The following is a 12797-nucleotide window of genomic DNA, read 5'->3' as shown; positions in this document are numbered from 1 at the left end:
TAGGAGATCATCGCACTCGATGACCGCGTATTATGCTCGCAGTCAACGCTTCGCCTTTCGGGCGAAACTGCCGACTTCTTCAAAGCCAAGCTCTTATTTATATTTTTCTTTGAGGGGGGGGAGGGAGGCGAGTTCCAGGCTCTTGTTTTTTCTGCGCATTTGGCCTCTAACGCCGAACGCCACGGAAGCATGCTTCCGCAAGCGGCTTAGAACACCCTTTCTCGCGGGCAAAATAGCGCGTTCACTCGCTTGGCGCGCTCAGATCCGCGGTTGCACCAGAAGAAACCGACGCAATAGAAACACTACGAATGCAGCACGACGCTATATCCACCCAGCGCTGAAAATTTAAACAAATATTAGATGCACGATGTGCTGCTGCATGGAAATATGCGCATGTGATATGCAACCTGTCTGTAGTTCACTGTCAACAAAAATCGTTTCTTCGTATGACACGCTGCCCTCTAATGGTAACATTTATATCTCGAAAACCCCACTTCACACACACACACACACACACACACACACACACACACACACTCGCATATATATATATATATATATATATATATATATATATATATATATATATATATATATATATATATATATATATACATATAGCTCGAAACGCAGAACACTAAAATTTTCAAAGAGAGAAAAAGTGGAATTGGGCAATGCATGTGCCGAAAGACCACTGCTGATCAATTATACTAGTGCTTTATTTCTGTAAAGGGACACGCTAGCGGCGGTAGCGCTGAAACCCAGATAAGCCTGGCGCATGCAGTCACGAAACATTACGCAAAACACACAGGAAAACAGCAAGGTCTCTTTTTTTTGGTCTTGTAACTGAGCATGATATTGCAAGCAAAGTCTGCGGCTGCAAACTAGACGGTGCGATTTAATGAAGAAATATCGCTGTATGAGCTGGATTCGCTTCAAGCAAGATAGGCGTAATCGTAACTACCTTGTCCTATGGCCTTGTAAAGCAGTGAACGCAATTTGGCCGGTGATGACGATGATCACTCTAACCATGAGTGTCGTGACGTCAGCGCACTGCACGCTGTGAACCATTTTACTCCTTTAATAGTGCGAATTCCTCTAAACAAACACCCTTGCATCTTTTAGGTTTGTGAGTGCCTTTATTTCTCACCCTTTTGGTACGATGTCTATTCCTTACCTCTTTGTTATCAACGTGAGTGACTGGATTTGTGCCAATGGGTATGTGCGACTTGTCAATGAAAAGAAAAATTAATAAGGCAAGCCACCGACAAGAGCCCCCGCCACTCCACGTGTCTTTCAGCACCTCGAATTCTCACTCTGCACTTCTACATGTGATCGACAACTCTGTCTCGTTAATTCATCATTACAATCATTCCAATTCTCATACTAATCATCGCAACATATTAAGCATATTTTAGGTAGTAGACACCCACCATAATAAATATGGACAATTTCATTAACGCTGGAAATGTTCTCCAAAGAGTAAATGCGCCGCTTCTTGCCCTTTTTTGTTTGTTTGTTTGTTTGTTTGTTTGTTTGTTTGTTTGTTTGTTTGTTTGTTCGTGTGTGTGTGCGTGTATTTAAAAAAGGGGACCTAAAGAAAAGCTTATTTTTCGCTATCGTTGATTTTGATTCGTCGTGAAACGAACCAATACAAAAATAAGAGAGGTACAATGGAATCTTCATTCTACACTTCCCGTCGCCACGCTTACTTTAACGCCTCACAGTTTCCGTGACACAGCATTCCATTAATCGATCCACTTCCTTCGTTTAAAAGCTACACAACGATCTGCGAGGCACACTGTATAGAGGGGCGCCAGATTAATTTTCGCCGCCTGAAATTATTTAAACGCGCACTTAAATCTCAAAACCCGAGCGTTCCCGCGTACCACTCTGATCGCCACGCGGTTGTCAGAGCCAGGAGTCGCACCCGTGACCTTGTGCTCGGCCGCAGAACGACACACTCACGGGAGTCCTCCCAGAGGAGCAAGTGTGAGGGGATAGCGGATCGTGATAAAGAAAACTGCAGGTTAGTTAACCAAGCTGACCCCATTTGTCTACGCCTCAGTGGGAAAGGACAAACAGACTGAAAGATTGGAGGAAAGTAAGAAAGAAAAGAAGAAAGAAATGGTTAGCACAAAAATCGTGCGCACATAAGCACACCCTTCCTTCACTCAGTCAAAATCAGTCGCAATACGGCTAGTCGGTCGTAAGAAATGTAGCAGCGTTTAGTAGCTCTGTACAGTGCAGGCACGGCACAGCTAGCGCATAAAAAAAGAAAGCGACAGCAAATATGGTGGAAATAAAGATTAAATACATATAGGCGAACGGTCCCTACTAATTTGTAACTACAGGTGTACAGAAAGTGCACTGCGTGTTGCCAGTCTGCTGGACCGAAATTCAAACAAAGCATGCAAGACTCCCCACCCTCGCGCAAATCAAAAGCAGCAAGCTCTGCCCTTGCTTTCAGCTGCCGCTGTCTGTCAGGCAGACAGCGACAGGCGCGCGGCATACGTACGCACAGACACGCTGTCTGTGCATCTGTGTGTCGCATATCCCCGCACCGAGCGCACTTGAGTGCTATAACGGCCATCCACCCCGCTGAACCTGTTTGCTATGAAAACGCTCAGAGCTGTAGCTGTAGCTGTAGCGTGACGGAACACCGGCTGGGCCCAATGGCGTCGTAAGGTGTAAAAGCATATCTACAAAAAAAAATTGGTACAGCGGTTCCATGGCGGCGCATATTTAACCCTCATTCCACTCGGCAGACATTCTAGCGTACCGTCCCGAGACTTCTTCTACAGGGAACCAGCGCTAGCCAGAAGGCGCCACGGCGGCTTGAGTGTGTGACTAAAGCATGCTGACACCGTCGGGTATAGCGAGGGCGCAAAGATTGCACGGCATAGTTAACGCTAACAGACGCATGCCTTTACTAACGTTTGTCTAGGTCGACGAGCCCAGCCAAGTTCTGTCCATGGCCATGCGGGTTGCGAGAAGCGCCTGCGCTGGTACGTTCTGGCACGTCAGTGCCCAGACAGGTCAGGAGCTCGACCACGTGTGCTTCAAAACGAGCGGTGAAATATTGCTGGTGCAAAATAGTAGCACGTGTTACAGCAAACTGCGTCCGCCGCTCGCCAGGCTCCGCGTGACGGCGCTGCTGTTTCAGCGCTGGTTGCCCACGAGGGGATATTCACTGACGTCACCGAGGCCATATTGTCGCACTGGCTGCACGGTGAAAAGCAGCGCTTCGATTGGCTCCGCTTACATCCAACGGCACAATGGAAGCTGCGAGCAGGGAAACAAAATGGCGTGCGTGACGTCAGGTGCCCGCGCATCTTGCGCTGAAGCATTCCACAGTTAACAGCAGCGCCAGAACACACAGCCTAGACGGAGGTGGAAGAGAAATGGAAGGGACGCGACATAAACAGCCGCGATACAAACACCCGCATAGACACCTGCGATAACACCCGTGATCGAGGTCCGAAATATATCCGAGGGCGCAAGGTCCGCATGACTCGCGACCGAAATTGGAAGCGCAAACATTACAGAGCTTCAGCTCGGCAAGGCACGGTACGTAACGCTCTAATGAACAAGGAAGCGCGGGTCCTTGGCGTTCTTTATTATCATCTCATTCCTTTCTTCGCAAACTTTGCGGCCGGCGCCGGCAAGGCTGGAGTGCCAATGATAATCATGATGATGATTATCATGTTTTACTGTCATTTACTTCGAAATGGGGCCGTGAAAAACAGTCACATGGCCTGTATGAGCTTATCAAGTAATCCGTAGACATTTATCCGTCTGGCTTTTGACTATGACTCCATCTTTTCTCTCTTGCCTAAATCTATATCTACCTTGTATAGTTACCGATGCCAGTAACGAACGTGGCGCTATCAATTTCAACCCTGCTTTTTCTTTTCCACCAAGACTCTAAACGTCTCGTGCTTGTCTGGATCGACTGCTGACCGGTTAATGCTTCTATATGCTCTAAATCCCATTGCTTCTCTAAGGTGGACGTTTCCCACAGATCTCGCTGGATGAATACCTTTACATTCCATTAGGATGTGCTGAGTTGTCGTCGGATTTTTCGCTGCAGCAGACACAAGCCTCATCTTATTGCGAATATTTGTTCCGGCATGTCTTTGTCCTTAGGCAACCAGCTCGGGCCTAAATTTGCGAGGAACTGCCATTTCAGCCTAAATGACAACATCGACCGTAGCGCCCTCTAACCGGCGCAAGTGGCCTATACTGCACACTGGCTTTTATACTTTTCAAAAAATCGACTGAGAAGAGATTACGTAAAATATGTATCCCGTACATGGTATCGCAGGCGCGCTCTGACACGAATGCGAAACTGCGCGGAAGTGGTTGAATAATATTGTCGCCCTCGCCGCTCGTGAAAATTGGCAATACGTTAATGTAAACCTTTTTGCTAATGTAAACCTTTTGCTTGTAAACCTTTTTGCAGACAATGAAAGTACCCCAGATGTGTGAATCGAATAACTCAAATATGACACGGAAATCATGGATATATCACCAACATCCCGGATCCCGACAGAATGCTACATCTTGACTTCTGCGTTCAAGCGAAGAGAAGCGTTCTGTTTTGTTGTTGCTGTTGTCTTAAGCCAATCAACACGAGGAAACCGGCTTAATTGTTTACATAAAGCTGCTGCTTTCAGCATCCCGCGCTAAAGTGGACATGCACTTTTGCGTTTCACCCGTGTGTAAGTGCGACTGCCGCGGCCCGGGGTCTAAATCATTCAGTCCTGAATTACGATGGATTGTCCAAAAGGCGCCGGGGACTATATGTACTTCAACACATTTAGAGGTGGCAGAGTGATCGTTTGTGCATTTCTCTGGTCAGTGCTCCTAATTGCTAAAGATGAATGAATGTTGCTCTATGCCGGCAGCCAATTATGTCGCGCCCTTTCATAAAATGAATTGAATCACCGAGTCGAAACACGCGCGTAACTTTATTATTGGCTGAAACGAAGGAAAAATAGAAAGGTAGTTCTTCACCCCTGACAACGGAAAGCCGGACGTGGAATGTGCCGTAAAGGACGGTAGAGTGCCTGCGGCAATATGTACGTGAGTATAGAGACACTCTGCGGTCTGAAATCAAACGTACAGACACATTGTATTAAGCGGAGTGTTAAATTTACCCGTAGTCAAATGCCTGTGCTTTTTTTTTTTCATCTCTACGGGAGAGAGAGAGAGAGAGATGAACTTTACTTGGTTCCTTCAAGGATTTAGCGTCTCGAGGTCTCCGTCGTCTTCTTGGGCGCCGGCGACTTGGAGCCTCTTCCGGCAAGGGTGGGCCCCTATTCCAGGGCTCCACTGAGCCTAGCTACCTCACTAGCGTGCTGCACTAAGGCCCTTTGGGCCGTGAGCTCGCAGCTGGTAAGCCGACTCTCCCATTGCTCCGCACTCGGGTTATTGTGCTGGTGGAACGATTGATTGTGTTTACATTCCCATGTGACATGATATAGTGTGGGTGTGGCAGACAGCACTCGCAAGAGCATGTCGCCTGTACCTAACCTGACGTGACCTGACCTAACCTAACCAGCGACCTCCTCCTCACCAGAAGAGCACCGTGGCCACTCAGCCCACATAACAGTCCTTACAGAAATTACACTCCAGACTAACTCTGGCGCTGGTGGACTCCTGAACCTACAGGCCTGTTCATTCCGCCATAGGAATGATTGTTAATACATGTGCCTAAACTTCGTCGTTCTGGCCTCCATCGGCTTCGTCCGCCATGGGAATGATGGTTAGTACCCATGTGCCTAAACTTCGTCGTTCTGGCCTCCATCGGCTTCGTGAGTTCACAAAGTGACCACGTTCGACAAAATACTGCGTTAGGGGTGCGACAATTCGCAGTGACTGCGCTCGTGCGGATTCTGCGCATAGAAAAAAAAGGATTGCTTAGAAATTTAGGCCAATAGAGACCCGTAAATCGTAGCGAATAACGCCACTAAACAATGCACGAAGACACAAACAGCAAAGATGAGGCAAGTCCCCTGCACTAACCAGCTATCATCCTCGCGGTAACCGAGCGATCGGATGGCCGGAGCGCTGTCTGGTAATATCAGAGGGGAACTCCGCGAGTGAGCTGCCGCGGCAGGTGGACCGGTCGCGTGAGCGACGCAGAGAACAACAGTAGCCGGCCTAGTGCGTTCTTATTGCTCTTATCGTCAGCGCATATTTGAGCAGCTTTACGTCGCGGCGATAAAAGGCCAGGCGAGCGCCTTGTTGACAATAACGCGCGCAAAGATATCGACCCCTAACCGCGGCCCACCAGGCGCCCGCCGGTAGAGTTAAGCCCGTTAATATTGCGAAGCGCCACTTAGCGCGCGAGTGAGAATTCGTCCCACGCGACAGATGGCCACGTTGTCCACGTGCAGGCAGATCTTTACTCATAATGATGTAGAGAGAGCGAGAGCGAAGAAAAATGGAAGGAGGGTAACCATGGTCGCGCCCGGTTAGCTACCCTACATGCGGAGAAGGGGAAGCGGGGAAGCAAAGAGAGGGAGAGTCAATGTGCGCGCCCCCGCTGATGAGTGTCGGCCACTCACGTATGTAGTCAAAAGCGCAGGCACAGCCCAATTGCCTTCAAGAAGCGCAATAGCACCGTGTGCGTAGTTGAGGTCTGTGGCCATGGTCCCGAGAACTTTGCTTCCTAGAACGGTCTGTCGTCTACGTCACCTAATGTAAGCACGCAGAGCACATTGCCCAGTTTAGTAGAGCTTCACATTGAATGCACCAGGGGGAAATCCGGCGCTACTATCTACACACGCAACCGGTAAGCATTCCATGGTATGCGTACCATGATAAGCATGTGGATTTCTCTAATTTATTAAACTGTTATTCTTGCTTCCAGCGTCTTGCTTTACAACCTATTGTTGTCATCTACAATTTGATGGATGCCAATGCTCAGCCTCGATGACTCTCCATTGTCTGCCTTGTTACTGCTTCCAGACCATTGCAAATGGAAAACAATACTTCAATATGCGCACGGCAGTCGTCCATGGTGACTGCACCCGCGGTACTCCATCAAACGCCTCCCAGCTGGTGTAGCGGCACGTATAATGAGCAGCGTCGAGACGTAATTATACATTACAAGTCACGTAACAGCGTAAAGTATATGTCAACGTAACGAGCTCCACCGCTTCAGATAGATGTCGTGTGACAAACACGCAGGCGAGACTTTACCGTCTGGAATTGTATGTATTCATCGAATGTATTGTAGATTCATGTACATGTATTCATCGAATGGCAAACGATCGAACATCGTACTAACACAACAAAAGTTGCTACCCCCCCTAACTAGGAATGAAGGTTACCGCATTAGCGTATTGTTTTCGTAGATACTTTCTTTAATGAGCAAGCCTACTTCAATGAACTATGCGGTCATTTCACGCTTCTTAAGTTAGTTTATATTATATATATATATATATATATATATATATATATATATATATATATATATAGCCTCTGTATTTCGAGAGGGATGAGCCATTGCCTTTTTGACTTGCTTAGGGGGGTACGAGCCATTGCTGGTGATGATAGTTTTTGTTGACGCAGAACGAAAGTGCACGGAGGTCTCGCATATAAACAGCTTCGCTGTAAAAAAACTTGCTACCCAGCGACACATGTTTGTGTCAAAGAGGTTCATCGATGATCGGTACACACTAAGTGGTGCATAAGCAGTCACCCAAGTGCTCGTAAAAGAAGGTTCACTGAAGCCCGTCAAGTACCCAGTAAAACTAGCTGGTCCGACGGTTGATTTTGAATACGCTTCTCTCAGCACAGCATAACGTTGCTCCACCCATTAGACCATGTATTACCCTATTACCCAAGTTGGGGGTAAAACGATAAGAGACAAAGACAGATAGGCAGACAGGCACCCCCGGAAAATGCGTAAAGCATCTTAAGAATACCAACCGCATTAAAAACAAAATATCGAATTGGCAACGAACATTCTTTCCAGTGCGTGTTTACTGGATGTTGATTTCGTCCCGAACTTCATTTGAGGTTTTTCACTGAGCGATTTGGAGACTACAATTTGCTTTGTACACAAAGCTGTACAACTGCTGTTTACGCCGACATGCAACTTCGTCAACCTATCGATTACCGCAGCCTCAATCGGTGTTCTCAGGTATTATATTATTATTATTATTATTATTATCAAAATCGCAACCGCACGCTGCACATAACAACTCCAGGCGTGCGTATTGCCTCGCATGCGTCCTCAGCTACCGTTCAAGGGGTGAAATGCAACGTAGAGGAAGTAGCCAACTGTTGGAAAGGCAGACCAGCTCGCGTGATCATAGCAATGCCAAGCACCTTGCCTTTACCGCTTCCTCACTTCACGCGCCAGTTATCACACCGTCTTTATACGTACGTTCTGCGGCAAGCTTCCTTCTTTCGCAACAACACTGATGCCCGCGAGAATTGCGATCATTTGCATCTCCATTCAACGACCCGCGCGCTCGAAGTTCCGTGCAAGACTTCGTGGACAACTCCCCCGAAGGACGGTTTACGTGATCGCGACCGGTGCTTCACTGGTGAAGCCAAGCGGCGGACGGAAAATGGTCAGACGAGGTCAAAAAATCGATCACCGAACCTAATCATGCGGGTCGCCGAAAATGTACAAATATGCAGTACGCTCGATGCCCTCGGTTGCTCACGCAACATTTCTACAGGATGGTGAAGGAGAAATGTGTGTTCATCGTGAAAGTATAAGATACCTGCGGTCTCTCTGAAGGCCGTAACCAGATGGGGCGTTTTCTTCGACGTATTTCCAGCGCCGCCCAGCGTTGGTGCGTCCATTTACAAAAAAAAAAAAAAAACGTATAGCGTTTTTGTTACTTGGCGAAATCAGTCTCGTGGAGAATTTATTCACTTTGACGAGCCAGCAAACAGAGCACATATTTCCTTTTTTTTTTTTTTTGAGTGCGTTAAATGCGGCTTTCTGGAAGCGTAAGTTATAATTCGCGCCACAAGGTTTTTCTTTATTAATTTTTTTCAGCACCCTTAGTACTACGCGGTGTAAGTGGGTCAGACTGCGATCGTCATCACTATGCAGTCGAGAACTATAATTCCGGCGATAATCAAGCGTAACGTTCTTTGCCTAGATGTAGCAGACAACTTAAAATTTTTGTCTATAGCTCGTCTATAGACACGAAATTGACTGAAGAAACTAAATAACCAACCGGTTTCCGTAAATAGACTGTCTACAGACAGAGAACCGACTGAAAGAAACAGTCAAATTAAGGACTGCTGTCTACGACAGCCTGGAAATAATAAAAGAAGACTTACTATTGTGCATAAATGAACTAACATCAACTAACAATCAACGAAAAAATTGACCATGTAACGACTTTTGTTTATAGACAATCCACAGATTCCCTACAGACAGAAGAAGCGATCTATGAAAAGGCAGAGACTATAAGAAGTCAACAGCCCGTGTAAATCTATTTTTCCGAGGGAGGCGTGTCGTCTATTTCATTAGGCGGCGATCCATCTGGGACCCCTCGCAGAAACCCGAGCCCGAATCTTCCCTAGGCAATAAGTGCAACGAGGACGCCCGGAAACAAATGCGACCAGCGTTGATGAACGGCTCCTGGCGCTGCGCAGCAGCCTGCCCGACCCGGCGACCGGAATGCCGGCCATCCGGCATATGAGGCCTGCTGCGTCGTATTTTCGTGGGCAGCGCGTGAAGTGCGCGCAGAAAAGGCACGTGCGCGAAATGCTACATAGAGCCGCGAGCGATACGTGTTTGAGCCAGTGCACGCATTCGCCCCCGCCTCTTTCTTATTCGCTCGGTCAGAAGGAACGAGGAGAGCGCGGTGCTTCCGGCGGCTGCACGAAGCAGCAATTCCACGAGGACCATCGTGGCCTAGATGTATGTATGCGGTATCTTTGTCGACGGGACCACCGCGTTTTTCTTTTCTTTTGTTATTGTGGTTCGCTTTGGTCGTGGCGAAAACATTGCGACTCCTAACGATATTGCAGGTCATCTCGCGTCACGGTGGCATATTCCCCCAAGCGATCCCTGCACAGTCCGAAGCAATCTGACAGTCGCAGTCCGCGCCCCGGGCGAACGACACACCACTCGATCCCACAGGTGATAATGTAATTACTTCCGTGTCAAAACAAAGGTGTCGGATAAAGGAACGTAGGAATGGAATAAACGGACTTCTGCCGTCGTTTATTCTACATAGCTATTAACTACAATGTAATGCTTTCGTGTGGGCTTCACCGCATCACCTTCAAATCGCTTTGAACTGCACACAGAATTCGCTCGCCGTTACGCCAAAAAAAAAGTACGCATACTGCCAAACGGCCGGCGCTCGCTGATCGCGTCGTCACGAACGATAAAAGTATGAATACCCTCCAATGTAATTCTCCCATTCCTCAGTATCCATCTATACCGGAAGACAACATTCAACGCCTTGCCATCGGTCGTCGGTCGCTTCGATGAACCCGGAACGACCCGGATGCAACACAGGGTCCCGGACGAGGCACTTTGCATCACCGTACGCCGTTCTCACCTGGTACCCAGGTCCGTAGTACTGCTGACGCTGTCCCAGCACTGGCAGCGACGTGCGGCGTCCCTTGGAGCCGAGTCCATGCAGTCCTGGCGAGCTGCCGGTGCGACGCCGTCGCACGGCCAGCAGCCTTCCGTCGGGCGACACCAGCGAAGACACGTGACCCGCGCGGAGCTGCGCCTCGGTGAAGCGAGCCGCCAGGAGTCCGCACAGTCCGCACAGGTGACCGATGGTGGCGCGCACCCAACACGGCCACCCACCGACGAGGGACACCATGGCCACGAGCCGCAACGCCGCCAGTGACGGCAAGACACCCAACGCTCGCGGCGCGGCCACCGCGCACGCCGAAAGACACACCGCGGCCCACACCGCCGTCGAAGCGACGAGTCCGGCGGGACTCGGAAGACGTCCCGCCACTCCTCCGGCCGACAGGTCGCCCACGATACCGGACATGGCGACCACGAAGCCGTCCGAGGCCTTGAAGGTCCCGCGGGTGGCGAGGCAGAACCAGTAGTGCGCGCACAGGATTGCCCACAGCGGAACGCAACTGGACACCAGGCAACGCGCCACTTCTGGAAGGAGCGAGGCGAGCGCTACGGTTCCCAGGGTCGCGGTCAGGGCCCACTTGCCGCCGGCTGCTCGGGCAGCCCGCGCAGCGGGGCCGGTAGCAGCCTGTTGCTCGGGGGGCCGGAGCCAGACGGAAACGTAGCCGCTGCCGGATGAGTGATCGGCAGCGACCACCGAAGACCCTGTCGCCATGCCGACCGGCGGTCAAGTTGGGACCTCGGAGCAGGGAGCCTGGTTTCTTTCTATCACGCACCAGCACCGGGCGGCTCGGACGCCGCGAGGAGAGCGAGGAACACGGGTTCCGAAACTGCCGGCATGTGGAAGAGCGCCGATCGGAAACCTTTCCCTCCTACCAACGACGCCTCCTCCTTGTCGTCGTCTGAACTAGCCCGACGCGTCGAAACACAGGATGACAGACGGGAAGCGGGGCGTCCCGTGGCGTGTGTCGCTTTCACTTGCGTCTCCGATTCCGGATCAAGTGGAAGAGCTGCGACGTGACGGTTTGTTGAGGGTGCAGGTTCGAGCGTCGTCTCGCCGACGGCGTTCTGTCAATCACTGTCTCACTTTCTTTTTTTCTTTTTTTCACCAGCACGGTGTTTCGCTCTTACGACGACGCAGACGTCGCGCACATGCACGAAAACGCACCCCTTTTCTCCTTCTGCGACGATCTCGGTTGGCAGACACGCGTCGATCACGGCACGACACTCACAAACAACACACGCACCCGATAACACGCGCGCTTTTGCGCCGGCCGACCAAACGGCGTAGCAACGATTCAGCAGCGAGCAGCGCCCAAACAGCTGAAGAGAGGCGAAACTGCCGGCGCGACGCAGCGCGGCGCACACGATCACATAGCGCGGCGGAGAGGAAAAACAAGCGGCCGCCGTCCAGGCTCTGGGTCCTCCCCGCGCCGTTGTCGTTTTCGCCCGCGCCGCCCTCCCTTAGCGGCCTTAGCCACCGGCTGGCGCCGCAGGGAGCGCTGGGATACCTTTCTCGATGCGCCGCGCCGCGTGACGTTTTCCGGTGACGCCAATATGACGTAACACCGCGGCCCTGGCGTTGAGAGAGAGGGGAGGTAAAAGGAAAGAGGACGCAATCGGTGGGTACGTGCGGCGCTAGCGTCGTTTCTAGGCAGCGGCACAGCGAGAGGAATTGAACGGGAAGTATTTTGGCCGATGCGGCGGCGGCTTCTTCGGCCACCGCCATTTAGAACTTTTCGCTTCGTTTCTGTTTTTCTTTTATGCCCGGATAAGGGTGGCCGCAGCGGCCAGCGGTCGGTCGCTTTCTCTTGACGCCGCGAGCTGCAGCGTTTTGTTTAGAGATGGAGAGCGAGTACGGCTGTGACGGAAATTCTCTGCTTCGACAGCCTATCGACATCCGTGCGGAGAATGCGTTGGAGAACTCATGAACTAACGCTTAATTGCCGAGGCAAAGCGAAAATGAGATCGATGGGCTGTTTGCACATTGGTCGTGATCTAGATCGTTCTTTTTTTCTTCCTTTCCTATATCCAAGTGTCAAAACAAACACGCATACAAAAAGAGAATCACAAACGAACAGCTCGAGCTCGTTGTCTTCCGTATCTCGAATTGCCGCTCACAGCGTACTGCAGCCGGAAGAGGAAATAGCTCACGGTCGACCCCTTGGATGTAAGTGAGGCACTGGCAATCTCGGGGAAA

At 50.3% G+C, this 12797-nt stretch overlaps 1 protein-coding gene across 3 annotated transcripts in view; it reads right to left on the bottom strand.

Moving 5' to 3' along the window:
• LOC126544723 (cGMP-inhibited 3',5'-cyclic phosphodiesterase 3A-like) overlaps positions 1-12467 on the bottom strand; it is a 343612-nt gene extending 331145 nt beyond the window's left edge. For 2 of the 3 annotated variants that reach the window (XM_055077818.2, XM_055077819.2), the window contains exon 1: positions 10557-12466. In XM_055077818.2, the coding sequence (XP_054933793.1) occupies positions 10557-11312 (756 nt within the window). In that variant the 5' untranslated portion in view covers positions 11313-12466. Of the gene's footprint in view, positions 1-10556 lie in introns of all 3 variants that reach the window. The other variant, XM_050192179.3, reaches the window with a different exon arrangement.
• Between the last annotated feature and the right edge of the window lie 330 nt (positions 12468-12797).

The sequence above is a fragment of the Dermacentor andersoni genome, chromosome 10 (assembly GCF_023375885.2).
Source record: "Dermacentor andersoni chromosome 10, qqDerAnde1_hic_scaffold, whole genome shotgun sequence".
NCBI classification, from domain to species: domain Eukaryota; kingdom Metazoa; phylum Arthropoda; class Arachnida; order Ixodida; family Ixodidae; genus Dermacentor; species Dermacentor andersoni.
The sequence above is the reverse complement of the archived record's forward strand: the minus strand, read 5'-3'. Positions and strand labels throughout refer to the sequence as shown.